The sequence below is a fragment of the Anabrus simplex genome, chromosome 5 (assembly GCF_040414725.1).
Source record: "Anabrus simplex isolate iqAnaSimp1 chromosome 5, ASM4041472v1, whole genome shotgun sequence".
Classification (NCBI taxonomy): Eukaryota; Metazoa; Arthropoda; class Insecta; order Orthoptera; family Tettigoniidae; genus Anabrus; species Anabrus simplex.
This window is the reverse complement of record NC_090269.1, coordinates 9,575,820-9,601,353: the sequence shown is the minus strand read 5'-3', so window position 1 is coordinate 9,601,353 and position 25,534 is coordinate 9,575,820. Positions and strand designations below refer to the sequence as shown.

Here is a 25,534-nt window from a genome sequence, read left to right as displayed (position 1 = left end):
TTAAACTCTGTAAAAGAAATCGGAGATCAAATTAGGGCAACAGGTACAGCTGTGAGGACTTTCTTCACAATCAATCCCCCAGCCGAAACACTTTCCATTGGGTTGAAATCACATCTGATGAAGTAATTAAAGTTAGCTTAAAATTATCAAACTTTAAGAGTATAGATTGTTATTGGTTATCTAATTACATCATCAAAAGAATAATACATTTGATTTCTGAACCTCTAGCTTTTATTTTTAATAAGTGTTTAGAGTTTGGAGTTTTTCCTGATCTACTTAAAATTTCTAAAGTTATTCCAGTATTTAAAAGTGGCGACAAAGAATTTCTTCAGAACTATCATGCAGTCTCAAGTGTTCCAATAATTTCTAAAATATTTGAATCACTTTTATACAATCAACTTAGCAACTATTTTGAAACTTACAATCTCCTATCCGACTGTCAGTTTGGGTTTCGACAAGGTAAATGTACTACTACTGCTGTTCTTGCAATTGTTAATCAGATATTAACAGCTTTTGAAAACAAGCAGGCGATCTCTTTGGTGTTATGTGATCTAAGTAAAGCTTTTGATTGTATTAATCATGAAATTTTATTTGCAAAGCTTGAGATGTATGGTGTTGAGTATCCCTCGCTGAACATAATTAAGTCATACTTAAATAACAGATATCAGTTTGTCTCAATTAAAAATAGGTATTCCACTTTGAAGAAAGTTACAACTGGTGTGCCACAGGGCTTTGTCCTCGGTCCATTTTTATTCATTCTGGCAGTCGATTTACCGCAAAATGTCAAATGTCATGCTCTTATATCGTACGCGGACAATACAACGTTAATTACGAAACACCAGATCATCTCAGATTTGCATCAGATGTCGCAGGAAGCTCTTGCAACTGCAATGCATTCGTTTTCATCCAATAGGCTGTTGTGCAATCAGGATAAAACTCAATTTCTCGCACTAGGATTATCCAAAGATATTGAAAGTCAGTCAGTCAAACTTTTGGGTTTTCATGTTGATGCCAAATTGAACTGGGAAACACATATTGATCATGTTTGTAAAAAAATATCATGAGTAGCCTATTTGATATGGAAATTGAGGGATTTAGTTAGCAGTGACTACCTAAGGATGGCATATTTTGGCCTCTTCCAGTCACACATTACTTATGGACTGTTATTATGGGGGCATTCTTCTTATGTATATAATATTCTTCTAATACAGGAAAAGGTTGTCCAAACAATGTGTAGGGCTGGTGCAATTGACCATTGTCAACTTCTCTTCATTAAGGTTAAAATACTGACAATTATAAATTTGAATATTGATATATCTTTGACATATGTTAAAAATCAGTCATGGATTTTTTGGAAACTGATATTGCTTCGGTTCATCAGTTAAAGAGGGTTCAAGGTCGCCTGAGCCACTATTTACATAGGATCGAAGATTTGCTCTCCTTAGAACTTAAAGATGACCTTAAGGGTCAGGTTGAGGTATTGCAATCGGAAACCTCCACATTATTAGAGAAGGTTGATTCATGGTTGATGAGGTTGTCAGCTAAACCTAAGAACACTTGCCTTTCCGTTACTGCGGCTGAAGGTGAGTCGAATAAGGCAGTTGACGGAGTTGAGTTAAATGGGCAGTTGGCCCCTTTGTCTATGCCTCCATTAAGAGATCGTGACGGCCTTTCAGGCAAGGATCAGCAGTCTACTTCGGTGCTCTATAACGCAGGGTTTTCTAGTCTTCCTCACCCCTTGAGTCTGGTGTTAAAAAGGGCTTCTTGTTATTTGGTCAGTTCGGCGAGTGAGGTTGTGTCATTCCTTCGATTTTTGGTCGAATTCCAGGACCATGCCTTGGTCTTTGGAATGTCGAACGTACAGGTCCTCCAAATTATTTACCCCTATGCCACCGGTGTGTTAGCTGATAAAATCGTTCATGCCATAGCGGCCCAAACTTCCTTGCACGAGTTCCATGCGAACTTATTGACCTATTTTATTCCAGCACGCGCGCTTGATTCCTTAATTCAGAAGCATTATTTCAGAGTGCAGCGTTTAGAGGAGAGCTTGTCTGATTTTATTTCGGATATTAAATTTTATGCTCGGGTGTTCGCACTTGGTTACTCTGAAGAGCAAATGGTGTCTACGATCGTGGAGGGCATCTCCCCTAATTATAGGTCTTATGTGTGTTTTGCTACTCGCCCTCGTACATTTAGCGACCTCGAGTCTGTGGTGGTATCTGCCGAGGGAGTTCAGCACGCTGACTCTCTCCGCGACAAGGTAAATGTACTACTACTGCTGTTCTTGAAATTGTTAATCAGATATTAACAGCTTTTGAAAACAAGCAGGCGATCTCTTTGGTGTTATGTGATCTAAGTAAAGCTTGGTCAGACCAACGTACTCAGCCGCCCTCGTCTGGGAAACCTGCTCTTGTTAGGAAGTGCTACGCCTGTGGGGCAATAGATCATTTGCGTAATCAATGTCCTTCTTGTACTTCCACCCATTCCTCGCCTAGTGCCGGTGGTAGTGAGAGGAAGAACACGGGGTTATCGGGAGTCATCTGCTTTCGATGTGGATTAGCGGGACACATGGCGAGGCGGTGTCCTAATCGTTCCGCAGAGCTCTGACTAGGCCGGGAGTCGGTTTCCATTCCAGCCGACCCTTCTTCCTTTGTTGCTGAGAGATGTGATTCCCATTTTCCTTTTCAGTCTGGGGTTGATTGCCGACCGGACTGCTTGAAAATATCGGGTGATGTTAAGGGTTTCGCTCCCTTTATTTCGATCGAGTTAAATAATGAATCACGCTCTGCTACCACTCTGTTCCCCTGCGTAGGTTTACAAACATCTCCACAGGGGAAGGAATGAAGGAAAAAGCGCACAGGCCTGGGCCTGTTTCAAGCTGACATTCCTTTTTGCAAATAACCACATTTATTTTCAATACAAATCCCCTTAGTGGGTTTTCCTTTTAGCGTGTTAACACGTAAAATATAGTTTAAATCTCAAGAGAGCCTCTGGCTGTGAACTAAGTACATTCATTCTGGGCATTGAGCCAGAACATTAAAAACAAAATTCAACCATTCACCTGCCCTCCGTTCAAAAGCACTCAGTACATACAATAGCAGAGAATCTATTATCCTTAACCAATGACGATGGAGGTGGCAGCTAACTTTGAAGGTGCCTGCCCGTATACAATAACATTAAAAGGCACTGGGTTACACTCATATCGTAGGACTGAATATTTCGGAATCCCAATAGTGAGATCCTCCCTTCGTTCTACCCCGCACTAGTACATCAGTTTTATCTTGTAGAAGAGCTTACCTCCACACCGAGGACAAGACAAGGTTCGAAACCCAAACGGACTAGCCGCCGTAACTCAAGGCACCTAGTACATCTGCCGCTGCTGGCTATCGGGCAAGTCCAGTCCCTCACCTCTGTCCGTAGCTCGACAAGCGAGCGGCGGACGGGAGGGAGGGAGGGGAGGAAGGCCAGCCTAATTGGTTGGAAAAGCGGGGAAGGCACGTTGCCATAGCAGCACGGTGGCAGGATGAAGGGAGAAAATCAACCTTTAGAAATACGTCGAAAGAAGTTGAATATTAACCCATAAAAGGCCGAACATAGCTATTAATAGTAATAATAATAATAATAATAATAATAATAATAATAATAAATGGAAAAAACAAACGTCAATCTTAAAGGCGCAACCAGGCAGCCAACAAAGCCCAAAGGGGGCAGGAGAATTGCCTAAAACATACGGCACAAAAAACATAAATGAATTCAGGACTAGGGAAAACATTCACCTTCATGATACTCAGAGTAAAGTAGACATTGACATCCTAATTCGCAGGCTGTCAAAAACTGCTCACTCACATAAAATCAGTTGTTTACCATATTCTGCACGGTCCACTCCTGTAAGTAATTTTAAAAGAAAAATGTATGATTGGTTAATAGAAAATCCATTTTATAATACCTCTGAATTCTTAGAAATGTGTAATGTTAGTAATAAGTTTTAATAAAAGGTGTATGTTCATTTAGCCTTAGTAAGTACTAAATTATTATCAGTTGATGAAGCCTATTTCATTGTATATGGTCAATGGCAAATAAAGATTCTTGATTCGTGGATTGGTAAAAACTTGTAAATCTTGTTGGCTTAGTAAGCCCACCTTGTCCACTAAGCTAGGTCTATTATCCTCTCATCAAGCGTCGCGCCCCATGAAACGCCTCTATATCGACTACGTAGGATCCTTCCCCCAATCAAAGGGGAATGCCAACAAATTTATTCTCGTGTGTGTAGATGGTTTAAGATTTTCCTGGTAATTTCCGACTAAGCTGGCTACCGCTCAGTCCACCATTTCTTGTTTGAATACCATATTTGCTTCTTTTGGTCCTTGTAAATATATAGTTTCTGATAATGATAAGGCATTTACATCCAACCTCTTCCGTAAATTCTGTTTTGACCTGTCTATATCACGCGCAACTACATCGGCGTATTATCCTCAACCATTTCTGGCTGAGCGGGTCAAGCGTAATCTTAGATCAGCTCTTATTGCATTTCATCATGATGATCATTTCAGGTGGGATACATCCCTGCATTGGTTGTCTTTTGCTTTGAATTCGGCAGTTCACAAGTCTCGTAAGTTCACTCCAGCTTCTTGTGCCTAACACGCCGCTCTCTAACCTTTGGTCACTTAATGATATTCTACCAGAGACAATAGATCCCAATAATATTATTACAGATCTATGGAAGAAGGCTAAGGCCAATCTTAAAGTTTCTCATGAAAAGGTCAGGGAAAGATATGATCGTGGACGGAGGCCCACCAATTTAAAAGTAAGAGATCAAGTCATGGTAAGAAACTTTGTTCCCGCGGGCAAACTTGCCCCCAGATTTCATGGGCCGTGCATCATATTGGATTTTTTGACTCCGGTTACCTTATTAGTGAGCAATCCAGCCACGGAGAGGATCTTTAAAGTTCACCTGTCTCAGGTGAAACCTGTGTAACGTCATTGTTAACTTAGCCATCAGCGTTTAACAGCAGGTTGAAGGTTATATTTTTTGGGAGGCCTTCTGCCACAAATTATTTTATTTTGTTATATATATATATAAACTGTATGTACGATCTTCCCCTCTGGTTTTCCTGCTGTCCATTCCTGAGTGGCCATTACCAAGCCCCCGCCTCCTGCATATCCACAACATTGGCAAAAATAGCCTTTCACGCTGCCCGGCCCTCAACATCACCAACAAAGATCGTACCCTCTAATCTCAAGTCACCTACAACACTTTTCTGTCGCCGAGATCTCACTGTTTCAGTGCCCCCACAGCCATTCGCCACCGTACCACCACTGAGGTGGGGTACGGGCCCACTCCACTCCCATAAAGTCAACTTGTTTTCGGCGCGCCGGAGTCCATCTCCCGGCAAAGGCTGAAGTGCGGCGCCGCTTCCGCCAATTCATCTGGAGACTGGAAGTATATTTCTAATCTGCGGTGTCCTTCACCACGACTACCCCTCTCATAGTAGCGGGATAGGTGTATCTCAGGGTACTTGAGGGGTCCGTGCGACCTCAACTGGACATCGGCAGTGGCGGCAGGACTTGCCGTCAAAAATATCAACATGTATTTCACACTCTACTGCAACAAATACACTCTAGAGCTGGAGTTTAACAAGTTTCTACCCATCAACAAAAACTTAGAAAATTTTCTTCTAAGTATAATAATATTTTTTTCAAAATTCTCCTGTGTCACCCCTAGGAACGACATTTGGAGGGGGGGTCTGTACCGGGAGGTACACCTCTACGCCGCGTGTTCAAATGAGCGCCTAAAAGAACTCTACTGGAGGAACCGTGAACTTGAAACTAGACCTACTTAAACCGTTACTCAGAAGATGTCACTACAGAAATCTGATGAAATTTTGTTATTTTGAAGTTTCCTGAACTGACTGTATTTCTATTTGTTTTGTTTGCCCTTCATCAAGAAGTTTGGACTTTCTTCAACAGATGTCACTGCTAAAAAACTATGATCATGCACCCTGGTGCGAAGTGGAAGAACTTTTGATTTGGAGAAGTTTTGTATTCATAAGGTTTTTCTTATTGATTGATGTTCATTTATTTTTGGGTTGGCAATATTTATCATTTCTTTCTGCCAGTTTTGAATCCAACCAATCAATAATTTCTGTAATTAATTTTCTGCCTATCACAGGCTTCTTCCTCGATTTTGAGTGTAACTTTTAAATTCACGAATAAAGTGAGAGGGTGTGGCTGGTTTATTAGTGAAAGGTCTCGAACTTTCTCCTGGGGTTTATAAAGTACGGATTTTCTCGTCCCTTGGCCATTTGATCGTTATCTAACTAAGTGTGTGTCTCAAGCAGGAGGCGGGAGGCACCTCTTTCATCAGACAGCAGTTCTTCAGCAAGGTAATGGCCATCTAACATCTTACGTTTTTGCTAGCTCTGCAGTTTAATCTTATCAAAAGTTAGATGTTGGCTTTTCAGGCGTTTGCTCTATTAACCAGCGTTTCGTCTTAGGTCTGACACTAGACTCGTCAGAGTGGGATGTGTCAGACCCTACCCACTGACGTTGGGGTGTATGCAGGTGAACTTATCAGAAGCCTATTTATGAGGCACAGTCTGATAACTTTATACGGGAGATAAAACTCCACAGTGGAATTCCCTCCATGGGAACTTAGAATTTCCATTTGGAATTGCTAGGCGGGCATTAATTCCATTGTGGAGTTTTATCTCCCGTATGCAGTTATCAGACTGTGCCTCATAAATAGGCTTCTGATAAGTTCACCTGCATACACCCCAGCGTCAGTGGGTAGGGTCTGACACATCCCACTCTGACGAGTCTAGTGTCAGACCTAAGACGAAACGCTGGTTAATAGAGCAAACGTCTGAAAAGCCAACATCTAACTTTTGATCAGATTTTTGATATGCTCTATTGGTGGAAAAATATCTAATTCCCTCCATGGGAACTTAGAATTTCCATCTGCAGTTTAACCCGAGGGAAAGGTTCAAATTTTTAACTATGTAACCAACTTCTTTAAAATGTAAATCTCCTTTCGGCTCATATAAAAATTTCATAAATCTTTAACTGTAAATCGGGGATAGAGAGTGATGTACCCTCTCGAGCTCCCCTTCATTTTGGTTTGAGACTACCACGTTTATTGCTATTTTCCATTCTGTAATGGAGTAAATTACTTTCTTATACGAGTCACCTCCATAGTTTGGGAATAGCCCCTGTTTTATCGGCCTAGTGCCCCTTAGGTTTTAAGAATGCATATTTAGGAGTGCAAGTACTCGCCTCCATTCAGATTGTGTTTCGGGCCATTTACTTAACTGTTTCTTTCCGCAACAGCTCAGTAGGTTGGATACAAGATACCCCTGTTTCAAATTTGTAAATAGTGCCTTGTAAGGCCTTTGATTAGTAGATTTTCATGTAATGTTGCCTCGAGTAAGCTTGGAAGAACTGAGAGCTCGTTCGCTCTTTTCTAGTGTTGTAAAAGTGCCTCTGGGAGGCTTGAAATTGTGTGTTCGGGGCAAGCGCTCCATATCTTGAGGGATTACTGCCCTTGTGTAAATTTTTGCTGTTGGTAAATGTGAGTTGGGAACTCAAAAATTGCAAAACTAGGGGCTTGTAGCCCAAGAGAGTTAAAGTACTGTAATCTTGGGATTTTTCTATTTTTGTCATTGTTATCTCACTAAGTGAGAATTTGTTATCTTGTTGCTTTTCAAAAATATAACCTTCCATTTCAGTTTTAAATTCTTTCTTAACATTGTAGTTAGACCCATTCACCCCGGCACCTTCTTTCACCTCTGCGTTCCACAGGTAACCCCGTAACAGTAATAACATAGGAGCTTGGAGCTCATATTTTGTAACTATCCTTACTGGGATTTTTTGTCTTTTTTTCCCCTCCCAAACTATCTCTGTAACTAAAAACTTGTTCATTTGCCAAGCAAATAGTTTTGTTAAAATTTAATATCTGGAAAGAAATATAACCTTTATTTTTAATGTTTTAAATTAATCATTGACTGTTGTAGATAGACCCATTCAAGCCAGCACCTTCTTCCACCTCTCTGTTCCACGCAAACACGGTAAAAACAATAATAATAATCATATATAATAAGAATTTTGTCTGTACATTGCTCACAATTTGAAAAGGATTGTATTTCTGTATCGGTCGTTTTCACAGTAACAAGGAAATGCACTTTTTTATTTTCTGTAATTTCTGTCTGTATGTATGTATGTACATGCATCACGAGAAAATGGCTCAAGAAAATTAAATGAAAATCGGTATGCAAAGTTAGGGAGTGAGTTACTACAATCTAGGCTATAAATAATTTTATTCATTCTGAGAGAAATAGTAGTTTAGGGGAAGGCCTAAAATATAATTCTCAAATATTTATGTTCTTTGTGATCCTGTTGATAAATACTACATAAATATAGTTATATAGTATTACATTTCCAACCATTTATGTCATACATTTTTACCGTACCGGCTATGATCTCAGAGATATTAATGAATATGGATTTTTGTTACTAAATCCATATCAGCGCCTAATATCACAGAGTGGGAAAAAACTAAATGTGAAGGCCTATAATATAGAAAGCTTATAAAATTGATCAACAATAATATTACATTGACCATTGTCTTTTGTGATGAACTTTGTGTCTTCTGTTGCCACTCCTCTCTGGTAGACAGGATTACTGCTGTGTACTGAATATTTTTTAATTTGCTTTACGTCACACCGACACAGGTCTTATGGCGACGATGGTATAGGAAAGGGCTAGGAGTGTGAAAGAAGCGGCCTTTGTCTTAATTAAGGTACAGCCTGGTGTGAAAATGGGAAACCACATAATACTATCTTCTGGGCTGCCGACAGTGGGGTTCGAGCCCACTATCTCCCGAATGGAAATCAGAGCTGTGTGCCCCTAACCACACGGCCAACTTGCCCGGTCGTATTGAGTGTAACAGCCTGCCTGAATATTGGCGGAAAGTAGCTGGGGAGTTAGATAACATTCTTCTTTAGCATGCCATTTCTCTCTTTCATAAATTTTCTGATATTACTGGTACGTAACACACTGGTTCATCATAGCATTCAAGCGATTCAATCCCTACTCTGAGGCACTGATTGGAATGAGCAGTTTGCATATTTAAGAGAGTAATGGCAGAGGAGTGTTTACGACTGTCTGTGGCCTGGTCGTTCACTCTGGAACTTTGGACTGTTAGATTTGCACCGTAGTACTTTTCAGTAAAAGTGAGAAAATGTGCAGTTTTTCATTTGATCGAGTATTTTAAATGATAACATTGCTTTTAATCACTACATTCCTACTGACGTTTTTGTAATAACCTATGTTGACTTCAGTTAGGAAAACCACAAAGACAGTCTTTCTGAAAATCCCATAGTGAAGCACGGGTACATCGGCTAGTAATACATAAACACACAGTTGAAAAACTTGAAAAGCTTTTTGCTGTTTCTCTATAAGTGCTTTGGTTGTGCTATTCGAGGATCCAACCAGCCCTGGGCTTCAGACTTACAAACATTAAGTGGTGGTGGTTGTAATAGTGATAGTGGAATCATAATCTACATCCCTTGTCTGATTTTTTGGTGATGACTTCACATTATAGGAGACCTAACTTTTAGCGGTTATAGGTATTACTGTTGAAGTTCCTGAGGAGAAAGTGAATTAATACATGCTTCTGTTGCAGTGTTCAACTCAAACCTCCGTCAGTACCTGGACTGTTTGCTTCGTGTGCTCTTGGGATGCTGCATGGCGATTTAAATCTTTCAGAGATGGTACTTAAAGAGCTGGTTCCTCACAAGGACAACCCACAGTACATAACACACATTGCAGTTTTCAAAGCTTACGCACACACACTTCAGGTAAGTCATTTTGAATTTTGCATTTATTTTCATATTGTTTTTCTTTTAGCCTAATTGAAGACTGACTTTCAAAACCAATGGTTATGGGCTAAAATTTGTTTAGTCTAGTGTATTTGAATGGAAGAGCCGCATATTGATGGGTTTCATCCATGTACTTCAGCCACCTGTGAGCCAGTGAGCAACATACATAACGTTGCCATTGATGCTTTCACGGCCTGTACCTTGATACGGCATAAGCCCAAAAGCCTATATCATGTCTTTGCATAATGTTGTCATTGTTTTATCCCTGTTACAGATTTTTCAGGGGGTTGATGTTGCTCACGTCCGTAGGTTTAACCTCAGAATACCCTACATGTGACCCCTGGGTGGTGCTAAGCGAGCAGACAAAATATTTGGCAGCCAGTCTATCATTGCGATCTCCTGGCAATTACATTCAATGACATATCAAACACATCACAACAGCTGTTTTAAGAGCTCCCTAAGAAGAAACATTGGACCAACCATTCGACAACTCCAATTAAATGTCGAAAGTATCAGCAAAGCAAAGTGTGAATATCTATCTAAACTGTTATTGGGCAACAACATTGATATTAAAATCACAGGAATAGAACCAGCTTTTGGGTGGTTAGGCCGTGTGCATTATGCAGAGTTTCGTCCAGACGTGCCATTTGGACTCATCAGCTGGAATGGCACGCCCCTCCAGGACTCTGCTTAGCAGTGGCAGACCAAACTGTGTGGCCCCGCCGTGTTAGCAGCTGATGAGTCCAAATGGCACGTCTGGACGAAACTCTGCATAATGCACACGGCCTAACCACCCAAAAGCTGGTTCTATTCCTGTGATTTTAAGATCTGCGGCTGTGAAAGCCTTTTTTGAACATTGATATTGTCGCCATTCAGGCAACGCATGTTTCTAATGCAGGTCAGTTTTGAAGCAGAGGTTGTATCCCTGGTTATACTGCTCTTGGAGTGACATATCACGATGTGTATGGAATATCCACCAACGTCCGTAACAACATAAATGAAGCTTCGCTGATTTCTGAAAATACGGTTTGAAATATACATACAGTTGTCACACAATTGCATGGCATTACTATAACAAATGTCTATAAACCACCTAACATTCCCTGGCCTGAACATATCTTACATATTGCAAAGCATCCTGCATTTAATGTTGGGGATTATAACTGTACTGGCTGGTACACCTCTACGCCGCACATTTGAATTTTCCGCCTTAAAGTACACCTCTACAGGAGAACCTCTGAACTTTAAAAACTGGATCAGCTCATTAGTTTCTAAGAAGATGTCACTACTGTAAACTTTGTGATTACGAAGTTGTCAGTACTGTGTGGATTTCAACTTGTTTTGTTTTCCATTGATCAAGAAGTGTGGACATTCTCTTATAGATGTCTCTACAAAAAAAACTATGATCATGCACCCTGGTGTGAAGTGAAGAAACTTTTCTTGAAGATATTTTGTACTCATAAGTTTTCCTATAACTAAATTTTGTTCTTTCATTTGTGGGTTGGCAATATTAATATTTTCCTTCCGCCAGTTTTGAAGTTAGCCAGTCAATTATTTCTGTAATTAATTTTTGACCAATCGTGTCTTTCTTCTTTAATTTTGATGTGTAACTTTTAGCCAGCCAATAAAAGCCTGTGGATGTGGCTGTTTAATTCATGAAAGATCTCAAATTTTCCTCGAGGGTATAAAAACTGCTGATTTTCTTGTCTCTCGGCCACATCATCAACATTTAGCTTAGTGTATGGACATGTAGCAGGAGGCGGTAAGCGCCCCCTTTCATCAGGCAGCTGCTCTTCAACAAGGTAATGGCCGCTGAACATCTTTATTTCTTGCTAGCTCAGCAGTTTAGGTCCGAAACCTTTATTATGTAACCTATCTTCAAACATGTAATTTGCCGTCGCTTTTGTAAAACTTCACACGTCTTTAACTGTAAATCGGGGATAGAGAGTGCTTTACCCTCTCGAGCTCCCCTTCATTTTGGATTTGAGGTGACTACATTTTTGTAAACGTTTTTCTACTCTTCCTTAGTGTGTTAAATTTATTCTGTATACGAGTCACCTCCATAGCTTGGGAATAGCCCCTGTTTCATCAGCCTAGTGCCTGTTAGGTTTTAAAATGTGTGTTTATGAGTGCAAGTTCATGCCTCCATTCATTTTGCATTTTGGGCCTTTAACTTAACCTGTTATTTTTCTGCTAAGGCCCAGTAGGTTGGGTACAAGTTACCCCTGTTTCTTTGTAAGTGTGCCTTGAGGGCAGTTGATGGTAAAGTTTGTTGTGACCTTTGATAGGCTCAGAAAATTGAGAGCAGGTCAGCTCTTTTATATGTGGCAAAATTGCCTCTAGGAGGCCTGATATGGTTTTTGGAGCAAAGGCTCCTTGAATGAAGGGGTTTTCTGCCCTTTGGACAAGAATGTACCTTGGTAAAGTTGAGCTGAGAGCTCAGAAATTGTAAAAATTAGGGCTTGAGGCCCAGATTGTTAAATTGTCTCTAAATCTTGGCTTTCCTGGTCTTGTACCTGATTTGACTTGTTATTTGTTGAAGTTTCAAATTCTATGTGAAAATTGTTAAGTTTTGCTATTTTCGAAAATACAACCTTTAATGAAATTTTAATTTATATCTGGGCTTTGTGGATAGACCCATTCCAGCTCGCACCTTCTTTCACCTCTGCGTTCCACGGGTATCCCCATAACAATAACAGTCACCATGGACACTGGAAGTACTCCAAAAATGATGAAAATGGTAGAATGCTCAGGAAGTGGGCAGAGAAAATGACCTACATTATTTTTGATGCTAAAGACATGTAGATCAGCTGTATGGAACAAAGATACAAATCCAGATGTCTGTTTTGTAGCTGTAATGAAAGTGGTTTTCCTGACAACATCACGAGAAAAGTGATTGGTGAGTTTCCACATAGCCAACATAAGCCCATCCTAATTGAAATTGGAATCACAATCCCTGTAATTAGATCAACACCACATTCTTATCGGAACTTTCATAAAGCTGACTGGACCAATTTCACAGCAGAAGTTTGATGCAAGTGCAATAAACAGTTATAACTTGAAAACAATATTCTCTCGCTCATAGGTAACTAATGCAGATATCAAGCTTGTATTATTATTATTATTATTATTATTATTATTATTATTATTATTATTATTATTATTATTATTATTATTATTATTATTATTATTATTATTATTATTTATATTATTATTATTTTTTTTTTTTTTTTTTTAGTTCCGTTTGGGCCTGCTATGGACCACGTGGTTCTTATCTCTAGCAGCTTTCTTCTTTGACCAGTACTCCTTCATTCTTGCACTGTGAATGTCTTTTCGCTCCTGAGTCCATTTCACACCTCCTCCCGGACGTACTGTTTTTTCTGTTAGTGACTGGAGAGAGTTTGATGTTCTGATCAACGTTCTGTACCTATTCCTGTCATAAATTTCACTGGGAGCAATGTCCAATTCTTGAAGGTCTTTTCTGACGAGTCTTGCCCACTTGGCATTAGTCGCTTTCCCTCTAGAGATGGTGTGAAAGATTCTGGAGGTGAGCCTCTGATTGTCCATTCTCATGACATGACCGTAGAAGTTCAATCTCCTCTTCCTCATAGATGTTGTAATGCTCTCCAATTGTTGGTACAGTTCGTTGTTGTGCCTGATTCTGTACTTGCCTTCTTCTTTAATGGGGCCCATGATTTTTCTCAGGATCTTCCTTTCCTTCAGCTCCAGTTTTCTAAGTTGCCCTTTTCTTACCATGTTTAGGCATTCTGAGGCATATAGTACTGACGGTCTCACTACAGTAGTGTAATGCCTGATTTTGAGGTTAAGGGAGAGGGATTTGGATTTGTACATACTCTTACATAGGTGGTAGGCATTTTCCAATTTGATGCATCTGCTGTTCATGGCCTGATCTTCATTCATGTTTGGGGTTATCCATTCTCCTAGGTATTTGAAGGAGTTAGTCCTTTGTATTGTTTTGTCCCCCAGTGGGATTGATTTGGGTGCATCTTTGATGTTGGTGATGAACTGTGTTTTGTTGATGGCGATCTTCAGCCCTACTTTAGCTGCTATGTGGTCGAGAGAGGATAGTTGATGGATAGCTTCCTCCACACTGGATGCCAGGAGTGTAAGGTCGTCTGCGAAGGCTAAACAGTTGACTGTTAACTTGTCTTTCTTGTAGCCAATTCTCAATCCAGAGTCATCCTGTAGCATTTTCGTCCACTCACGAATGACTTTTTCAAGTAGGCAATTAAAGAGGATTGGAGATAGGCCATCCCCTTGTCTAACACCTGTTTTGATCTCAAATCTCTGGGACAGTTCCCCTCTGAATTTGATTCTGGCAGTAGTGTTGGTAAGAGTTGCTTTCACTAGATTCAAGGTTTTCTTATCTAGTCCCAGTTCAGCGAGTGCCTGGAAGAGTGACTCTCTATCTACTGAATCGTAGGCCTTCTGAAAGTCAACAAATGTTGCCACGTAGGGTGAGGCGCTTAGGTTTTTGTAAGTGATGATGGTTTTGAGGTTCAGGATTTGTTCGGCGCATGACCTTGACTTGCGAAACCCAGCCTGGTACTCTCCGATGCAGGAGTCTAGTTGAGCCTCTACTCTTGTGAGTAATACTTTGGAGAGTATCTTATACGTCACTGATACAAGGGAAATCCCTCTGTAGTTGTTGAGATCTGATTTGTCGCCTTTTTTGTGTAACGGGTGGATGATAGCTGAAGTCCAGTCGCTAGGTAACGCTTCTGTCACCCAGATGTTTGATATGATTTCATGGATACTTTGGATTGACTCCTCATCAGCGTATTTCCAGAGCTCTGCTATGATTCCATCCTCGCCCGCTGCTTTGTTACATTTCAATTCTGAAATGGCTTTCTTGATCTCCCCCTTTGTTGGTGGGAGAGAGTCCGACTTAGTAACATTCTGAGGTTCGAAATGCAGTTTCTCCTTGGGTTCCCTTGAATTTAGAAGGTTGTTGAAATACTCTGCTAGAACTGTGGTGCACTCTTCATTGTTCATTTTCAGATTTCCGTCAGCTCCCCGAAGGTGAAGTGTAGGGGCTGAGTAGGGTGTTATTTGAGATTTAAAAGTTTGGTAGAAGTCTCTAGTGTTGTTTCTTTCAAAATCCCTCTCTGCTTGTTCAATGATATTTTTATTGTACTGCCTCTTGGTGTTCCTGATAATTTTAGTTGCAGTTTTCCTAACTTCTAAGAAGTTTTTATGGTTTTCCAGACTTTTGTTACGGTTCCATTTTAGCCATGCTTGCTTTCTCTCTTCTATTGCTTTGTCACAAGTAGTTGTCCACCATGGATGTTTGTTCTTTCTGACTGCCGGGATGGTGGTTGTCGCTGCATCTATTAGTGCCTTCTGTAGTTGGGGCCAATCTTTTTTGTCTTTGTTTTTAGCCAGGGTCTCTGTGAAGTTATTGTTATCTTTCAGCCTGGCTGGATTGAACCTTGGAATTCGTGACTTGATGCAGTGGTTTTCCCTGCTGCTTTTAAGAGGGATGAAATTTGTTTTGATCAAAGAAAGATAGTGGTCTGAATCAATGTTTGCGCTTCTCAATACTTTGACATTCAGCACTTCTTTGCTGTTGCTTCTACTGATGGCTACGTGGTCCAGCTGGAATTCCCCAAGCATTGGGTTAGGACATCTCCAAGTCATGGCTTTCCTAGGAAGGCGTTTGAAAGCTGTAGATTTGAGGACTAAGTTGTAATTTCTGCACAGATCAATCAGTCTTTCCCCATTCCTGTTGGTCCTCTTGTGGGCTGGGTAATCTCCAACTATGTTCTTGAATTTTCTCTCTTTGCCAATCTGGGCGTTAAAGTCTCCCATTAAAATAGTTATGTGGTGTTTTGGGATCCGGTCCATTGTCTCTTCGAGTACCCTCCAAAAGGTTTCCACATTTTCAATATCTTTCCTGTTGGTGTCATTAGTAGGTGCATGGAAGTTAACAACTGTGTATGCTTTGTTGAGAGTTTTAAAAGCTATAGTGGACGTTCTTCCATTTGGAGATGAAAAGGAGATGATGGAGTTGATCATTTTGCTGCTGACTATGAAGCCTGTCCCCAAGTGAGGCACATTCTTCATCACTCTTTCACCGGGTTGCCCTTTGTAGATCCGATAACCTTGTGATTCTATCACTTCTTGATCGAGGAATCTGGTCTCTTGCACAGCTGTTATCAGGATGTTGTGTTCAGTTAAAACATCTAGCGTATGTTTTAGTTTTCCTGTCTCTAGGAGGGAGTTGATGTTGATGGTCGCCAAGAACTTAAAACGTTTCTTCTTCTCACATGAAGGTGCAAGCTCCCCAGAATCCAAAGGCTTGCTTGCCCCATCAAAACTGGGGGTGGATTTTATACCACCTGGGGTAGTTTTTCCGTTGGTCGTTTTCTCCATGTTGCGAGAGTTAAGAAAAAGGTTTAGGGTGGTTACCCGCAGGTAACAATTTGTTAACTGTCAAGGTTGTAAGCCTTGAAGCCCCCAGCACTGATCTGTTCGCCGACCCAACTTCCCGCTGGGATTGGTACCCAACCTTCCACTGGGTTGCTCGGCTTAGCAGGGGCACCTCTTGCAGGTTATGTGCTGGAGTTGGAGTGAAAGAGGCTAGTTGGATTCTCTTGCTGAATCCAATATCTTCATGTTGCAGATGACTGGCAACAACGCATTTCACTCCCATTTGCCAGAGTCATAATGACTCCTCCCAGGTTGATTCCCAGGACCCATTATTATTATTATTATTATTATTATTATTATTATTATTATTATTATTATTATTATTATTATTACGGGGTTACCCGTGGACCAGCAGAGGTGAAAGAAGGTGCCGGGGTGAATAGGTCTAATTACAAAATCAAAGTTAATTGAAAGTTTTAACAAAGGTTATATTTTTGGAATTTCAACAATCAACAACAAAACTTTAACAACTTTTCACTTGGTGTGATAACGATGACATAGCAATTTAGAAACAAGACTTAGGAAAAAATCAAGATTTCAACACTTTAACACACTTGGGCTTTAAGCCCCTAGTTTTACAATCTCTGAGCTTCCAGCTCCAACTTTACCGAATAGCATAAATTTACAAAAGGGCAGAAATCCCCTAATACCTGGAGCACTTGCTCACAACACATAATATCAAGCCTCCCAGAGGCACTTTTACAACACTAGAAAAGAGCAGACGTACTCTCAGTTTTTCAAAGCCTATGCAAGGCGATATCAGAAAATTACAATCACTTGCTATCAAAGCACAACTTAAAAATTTGAAACAGGGATATCTAGTAAATGGCCCGAAACAGAAATTGAATGGAGGCAAGTACTTGCACTCCTAAAAATGCATTCTAGAAACCTAAGGGGCACTAGGCCGAAGAAACAGGGGCTATTCCCAAACTATGGAGGTGACACGTATAAGAAAGAAATTGAAGACATTACAGAAACGAAGAAAACCAGTTCCAAATGTAGTCACCCCATACCAATATGAAGGGGAGCTCGAGAGGGTACATCACTCTCTATCCCCGATTTACAGTTAAAGATATTATGAATTTTTTAGATAAGCTGGCAGAAATTACATTTTCAGAAAGGTAGGTTACATAGTTAAAGTTTCGAACCTCCCCCTCGAGTTAAACTGCAGAACTAGCAAGAAGTAAAGATGTTAATAGGCCATTACCTTGCTGAAGAACTGCTGCCTGATGAAAGAGGCGCCTCCCGCCTCCTGCTTCACACACATACACTTAGTTAGATGTTGATCAAATGGCCAAGAGACGGGAAAATCCGCAGTTTATAAATCCTTGGGGAAAGTTCGAGACCTTTCATGAATAAACAGCCACACCCTCTCACTTTATTGGTTTACATCAAGAGTGACACTCAGAATCGAGGAAGAAGAAGAAGCCTGTGATAGGCTGAAAATTAATTACAGAAATTCTTGATTGGCTAAATTCAAAACTGGCGGAAAGAAAAGATCAATATTGCCAACCCAAAAATGAATGAACGTAATTTAGTAAAAAGATAACTTATGAATACAAAACTTCTTCAAAAAAGGTTCTTCTACTTCGCACCAGGGTGCATGATCATAGTTTATTAGCAGTGACATCTGTTGAAAAAGATCCAAACTTCTTGATGACTGGTAAACAAAACATGTAGAATTTTATACAGTACATGAAACTTCAAAATAAGAAAATTACATCCAATTACTGTAGTAACATCTTCTGAGTAATGGTTGAAGTAGGACTAGTTTCAAGTTCACTGTTTGTCCTGTAGAGGAGTTCTTTTAGGCGCAAGATTTAAATGAGCGGCTTAGAGGTGTACCTCCCAGTACAATTTTCATTCAATGGTACTAATAAGAAATACAATACAGCATGCATATTCTTAGATTTTTGTTATAATGTACATCATGCTTGTAAACTTTTTAGGGGAATCCTCCGTTAGCTGTGCATGGGTCTGCCAGCTCCAGCTGTTTTAGTTTCAGTATCTAACCAAACGAATGTGCTCACGTTCTTATCGCTTTAGGACATCTTACATCATATCATGATAAGTGTTTTTATTCAAAGAAAATAAAAAATTCTGGAGATTGTTTTTTTGTTCAGAGCAGTACGTCCTCTTGGAATTTCCATAATTTATTTTCAGACAACCTGTGTATTGAAATGTATTTCAGTTTACTCAGACAGCTGTATGCTGTTTTGTTTTTAAGCATATTGTGTGAAGATTCTTGCAATTCATTGTTGATACATTTCAGTTGTACTTTATTATCAATGAAATATTTATAAGTTACGAAGAAATATCATATCTTTCAGAATCGCAGCATTGAAGCTATTCGGAGTCTTTGTAGTACTGTGCATCGGCATCCTGGAGAAGCATCTTCATGGTTGGCTCTCGCATTATTGATACTCAACCTCTACCCCAACTGCCAACCATCTGGAGCAGCCCGTTGTGCACAACTTGCTATGTCACTAGGACGAGGAACCATGGATGTGTCAAAGGTGAAACTTGTACTATAAAATATTCATTAGAAGGTTGACGTAGCACTTAAAATCACTGAATGATACAGAGATAGACTTGAAATCTCTGTGTTCTGGGTGATTTCCAACAAATGAGTAGTGTTACAAAAATTTGGATTAAGGAGACAAGCTGCTCGACTAAGCACTATGTTTGTAGCTTTCAATGGAGAGTTGGCATAGATAGGCGAATAAGCTTGAATAGAGTTCTTAAAAATGGAAGTATCGTAATATGAAGTTGAAGTTGGTATTCAGGAGGACAAATTGGAGTAAATACTTATTTGTAGAAACAGGAATTAGAGTTTGGAATAATGTATTAAGGCAGATATTCAGTAAATTTCCAACTTCTTTGAAATTATATGAGGATTGGGGCAAAATTTATGGCAACTATTTTTTTTGTCTTGTAGATATGTGAACGGATCACAAACGTATATGTGTTGTGTGGAAGTTCTGCAGTCATAGTGTGTATGCACAACAACAGATGGCTCTGTGATAGCTGGTAGTAGCGCAGCGAGGGCTGTGAAATCAGTCAGTTGGTGAGTGTCGTGCGAGATGGAAGTCACCCATGTTGAGCAGTGCGTTGACATCAAAATAGCTTTTCTCCAAGGGAGAAATGTGATGAAATGTCACAGTGAATTAGTAGAAGCCCTTGCGAATAATACCCTACCATACCGTACAGTAGTACGGTGGGTAAGAAAGTTTCAGCAAGGACGTGTGTCAACCAGTGATGAGCAACGTTCAGGACGACCTGTCAGTGTGCGGACCGACGTGGCACGTCCCGTCATCGAGCAGCTCCTGGATGAAGACAGACGATGGACGCTACTGGAGTTAGAGAGGGCAAGTGGCATCTAAAAACGCACCGTCCACAGGATATTGCATAATGAGCTGCAACTGCGCAAAATCGCATCGCTGTGGGTACCGCACGCACTGACAGAAGTTCAAAGGTGGGTGCGCTATGCAATATGCTCCGACCACCTTGCACGCTGGCAACAGGACGGCGATCAATTCTTGTCACGAATAATCACCATCGATGAATTTTGGGCAAGGCCATACGAACCAGAACTGAATTGTCAGTCCGCAGAGTGGCGACATGCTGGACCACCAAGGAGGCAGAAGGTCCGTCAGAATCCTTCCCCAGTCAAATTGATGGTGATCGTCGCGTATGACGCCAGGGATGTCATTGTTTGCCACTTGGTTCCACATGGCAGAACAGTGACCGCACAGCACTACAGGGACTTCCTGGTGCAACAGGTACGACGTGGCGTTCAGGAGAAACGTCTGGATCTTGTGTACATTGCAATAATCCTGCACGACAATGCAAAACCACATAAAGCAGAGTGTGTAGGGCGGCTACTGCAACGTTGGGGATGGAAAGAATTGGAGCACCCACCGTACTCTCCCAACATTTCGCCCTGTGACTTTGATCTCATTCGAAAGATTATGGAATCACTATGTGGTAAGCGGTTTGCAACATGAGAGGACATTGCTAACGCTGTGCGCCAAGAGGTGACCCGTTTCACACGGTGCGGCAAATGCTGAGGCAGATGGTATTCAGTGCGTCCCACGTCATTGGCAGTGTGTGGTGTCAGTAGCAGGGGACTACTTTGAGGGTCTTTAGGCCCAGGTTTGTCATGTCAACTTTATGTGTACTGTTTTGTAATTCTTTTGCACCGGGAAGGCCATATTGCCCTGTATACAACCGTAATAAATTAGTGTGTTACAATATTTCAGTGCTATTCATTGTCCACACATGTAGTTAACACCTTGTCCTTTCCTCTGTATATGTCACATTTTCCAACCAGACTGGTATCTTCAAGAAAAAAGATAGTTGCCATGTCTTTTGCTCCAACCCTCGTACATACATGCACGTTCATTATAGACCATTATGCCTTTCAGCATTCAGTCTGCAGGCCTCTGTGAATTTACCAAACGCTGTCACAATCCTCTATTTGTAACTAGTTCTGTGGCCTCATTTAGTTCTATATGCCTTATCTTTAAATCGTGAGAAAGTGAGTCTAAACATTGTCGTCTTGGTCTCACTCTACTTCTCTTACCCTCCATAACAGAGTCCATTATTCTCCAAGATAACGTTTCGTCCTCCATTCACCTCACATAACCCCACCACCGAAGCCAGTTTATGTGTACATCTTCATCCATAGAGTTCATTCCTAATTTACATTTCATCTCTTCATTCCGTGCACCCTCCTGCCATTGTTCCCACCTGCTTGTACCAGCAATCTCTCTCGCTACTTTCATGTCTGTTACTTCTAACTTATGAATAAGATATCGTGACCCTCTATGGATGGGAACACAGACAAAGAATACACCCACGATATCTTCTGCCTGTCTTAAGAGATGACTAAAAGGGGCAACCAAGGGATGATGACACTGAAATGAAATGGCGTATGGCTTTTAGTGCCGGGAGTGTCCGAAGACAAGTCTGGCTCACCAGATGCAGGTCTTTTGATCTGACGCATGTAGGCGACCTGCGTGTTGTGATGAGGATGAAGTGATGATGAAGACGACACATACACCCAGCCCCCGTGCCAGCGAAATTAACCAATTAAGGTTAAAATTCCCGACCCTGCCGGGAATCAAACTCGCGACCCCTGTGACCAAAGGCCAGCACGCTAACCATTTAGCCATGGAGCCAAACATGATGACACTAGAACCATGGGACTACTTATCATTAGTACCATTATGTGCAAAACACCATGGGTTGACATTACTTGCGACTAGTACCATCTTGCAAGAAAAACTATGGGTCTATGTTGCATAGGAGCAGTAGCATTATGCGAGAAACACTATGGGTCTGGGCGTTGCTTGTGATAAGTGTCATCGTGTGTATTCCACCAGTCGGTTTCACTGTGTTCAGAATAGTTCTGCTTTTCCTATGAGTAGTACCACTTTATGAGAAACACGATGGGTCCACGTTGCCTGTGATTAGTTCCACTAAATGAGGAACACCACGGGAATACCAGCGCCCATGATTAGTCTCACCATGGGTTTGTGTTACCTGTGAGAGCTGCCATTGTGTGTGAAATACCGTGGGTCTACATTACCCGTGATTAGTACCACTATAGGAGGAAGGCCATGGTTCTGCTTCACCAGTGACTAGTAACATTATGAGGGGCCTGGATTTTGGAGCCCTTTAGATAAGTATCATCCCAGTAATTAAGGCACTGTGAATTGGATCCACTGATTTTTTTTGTTTGTTTGTTTCACATTAATTTTTCATCATTTGTTTTAGATTCTAGTCAGTGGATACATTTTGAAGTTTTAATTTTCATTTTGTTCACCTCGTACCATTATGGTCCAATGACTTAGTTGTTAGGGCCTTTTAAACAACAATCATCATCATCATTATCATCATCGAGATACCCTGAGTCCACCCTACTTTCGCTCCTGTAAAGCAAAGTTGGTCTAAAAACAGACTGATGTTAAGATAGTTTTGTCCGGGAGCTGACTTCCTTCTTACAGGATACTGTTGATCGCAACTGCGAGCTCACTGCATTAGCTTTGCTGCACCTTGATTCAATCTCGCTTGCTGTACTACTGTCCTTAGATAACATACATCCTATTATTTAGCACATGTTTACCCTTAGCATCGCTGTTAGGTTTACTTATTATATTTGGAAAATCTATTATTCATAAACAAGTTTTTATTTACTTCAAGTTGGTACCCATGTTAATTATCAGCCATGTTTTGAGAATTCATGTATATCATAAATTTACTGATATCTGTTTGTACATTCCATTCTCATTGTACCATTTGTAGTCTATTCCTCTTTAATTGTTTTGATCTAAATTAATTTATATTTATTTGTACATTCCATTTTCTCAATCTTGCCAAACATTAATTATCTCTATTTCTATGCTCCCTTTTTTATACTGTATAGTTTTCTATTTATAAAAAAATAATAGTCCTGCCAAATTGTTCTTGCTAGAGTATATATCGTTATCTTTCCACTGGTTCGAAAATAAAAAAATAAATATACATGTTATTTGAAACCCTATTATCTTGTTTCGCCCTTATGCTTATCGGTCCTGATGGTCCTCTTTTTCTGAGCCCCTCTTACTATTCCACTGCACACTGATATACATTTACTGGGACTTTATTAATAATTCGTCTTCGTCTACATTAGCGTTTAGAGTTACCTCCTTGGGGACATTACTAATTCGTTTACATACCCCAAAAATAAGACGTAACAACTCGATTTGGAGAAAATGACCCTAAGAAGCCTAATAACATCACAAATCTAGCTAAAGGAAGAGGAAATCTGAAATTTTTACAACCAATTAGAATAAAAGCAATCGTGGAAGGATAAAATGGAAGAACAGTAAAATTTTTTATTTTGTTTACTATCAGTGAGGTTATGGCAAGAATTTACCAATATTATATTGCAATATCAAAAATATTCAGTCCAATACTGTACTGTAATACAGAAAAACAACCCTCCACACGAAGTTATTCTAAATAATAAAAAAAATAACAACAATACAATTTTTACAATTGGCTTTGCGTCTCACCGACACAGGTAGGTCTTACGGTGACGATGGGACAGGAGAGAGCTAGGAGTGGGAAGGAAGCGGCCATGGCCTTAATTAAGGTACATTTGCCAAGCATTATCTGGGACCAGACAGACAGGTTTACCAAGAAGAATAAAATGGCAACAGCAATGAATGAGACCATAGTGAAGATCTATGTGCCACTCATTGTGAGAGAATGCCATCATGGCTACAGATCACACTTGTACTAACAATATGTCCAGCAATATCCCAAACTTTGACACCTGACAGAACAGAACATTGCTGATAGGAGGACAGCTATCTACAGACAAACCAGGTACAAAACAAATGCAGCATGGGTGAAGTTTAAGGAAGCAGAGATTGTAATCAGTGGAATACTGCGTACGAGGGATACTGACTGAAGGATGATTGGGGATTTAAATGAGACTATGGAGTGGATATGTGGGAAACTGGGAGTGAAATTTCTAGATCCTAATGGGTGGGTAAGAGATAGGGATCTGCACTCAGATGGCCTTCTCTTAAACCGCAGTGGTACGTACAAGTTGGGAAATTTGTTTGGAAGGGTGATAGGGAGGTACATTCAGTGAAATGGGGTTGTCTAGGGAACGATGATAAGGGTACACTAATCTGGAAGTCAAGTAGGGGTGACATAAAAATGTTAGTGTTGAACTGTAGATGTATTGTAAAGAAAGGAATATAATTAATTTAATAAATATATATTTACGCCGAGTGTTGGGCGGCGGGAAATAACCTGACTCCCTAAGGGGGCCAACGGCTTCGGGCGAATGAGCCCCTTTGGGTGGGGTGATGGTCCCCACAGTGGAGGAAATGCCACTGGAATCCATTATGCAGCGTCTGTTCTCCAGGTTAGGGGCGGCTGCACAAGGCGTCTGTACTCCAGAGGAGCGGCCTCATTATCACCTCACTGGATCACATCCAGAGTTGTAATTCGGGACCTAGTCCCACACAGGTGACACCTTGACAGTCAACCATGGAAGGTCTTTTAAGGAATACTCCACCGGCTGAACCAAGAGTTCAGAGAAGGCAGCATTCGGATACGGTGGGCTGCCACCTGAAAGATACCGTGAAGTCGGAGGCACGGAAATACCCCAGTACTACATACACGAATGAGACAAAATCAAGAATCAAACCAAAGCAGATAACATACTTCTCTACACACAACATAAACTCACTCATGCAAACCGGTAAACTAAAAGTGATCACCGACATAATGGACCAACACAAAATTCTTATCATGGGATTACAGGAAATTAGAAACACTGACCAGGATGCCTTGGAATCTCAAGGGTACAGACTTTATAAAGGTATACCCGGGAAGAGAGTGATGAAGAATGTCCCACAATTTGGAACAGGATTTTTGGTCAGCCTTAAAATAATAAACTCAGTTCAAGAATTCAGATCACAGTCTCCACGACTCTCAACGCTCACCTTAAAGGCATCTAATAAAATCTATACTATAATAAATGCCCATGCTCCCACTAATGATAAAAACAACTCCTCAAAAGACCAGGAGGAAACAGGAGAATTTTGGGACCTATTGGACCAGACCATAGATAACATCCCCAAACACCATATAAAATTATTAATAGGCGACTTCAACGCTCAACTAGGCAGAGAAAGAAAATACCGTGACATCATCGGAAAATGGCCAGCACACAAGAAAACAAATAAAAATGGAGAGAGACTAGTTGACCTGTGTAGAAACCATAATTTAATCTCAAAATCTACATGTTTTAAGAGGAAACCTCAAAAACTCAAAACATGGAAACACCCTGACTACACTAAAGGAGAATGGCAACTGGACCACGTCTGCATGGACAAATACCACCACAAAGAGATCTATAACGTCAAAGTCCTCCGAGGAATAGACACAGGTTCAGATCACTACGTAGTTAAAATTAAAATTAAACTCACTCCCCAGAGGAGACAACAAAAGCAAGCCCTTAAAACTAAAAGAAAAATAGATCCTACCCAGCTAATCAACAACAAAAATTACCAGAAAGCAACTGAAAAAATAAAAATCACAGACAAACTTGAAGACTTAGTACACAACCTTAAACAAATTGCAGAAGACCTAGCTCCAATTAAACCACGTAAAAAACACCAATGGTGGAACAGTGAATG

General features: G+C 40.5%; 1 protein-coding gene across 2 annotated transcripts in view; it reads left to right on the top strand.

Moving 5' to 3' along the window:
* The window catches only part of LOC136873665 (tetratricopeptide repeat protein 37), a 311,142-nt gene that overhangs the window by 259,169 nt on the left and 26,439 nt on the right, over positions 1-25,534 (top strand). For both annotated transcript variants that reach the window (XM_067146760.2, XM_068228003.1), the window contains 2 exons: positions 9,680-9,854; positions 18,659-18,844. In XM_067146760.2, coding sequence (XP_067002861.1) covers positions 9,680-9,854; positions 18,659-18,844 — 361 coding nt within the window. The remainder of the gene's footprint in view (positions 1-9,679; positions 9,855-18,658; positions 18,845-25,534) is intronic.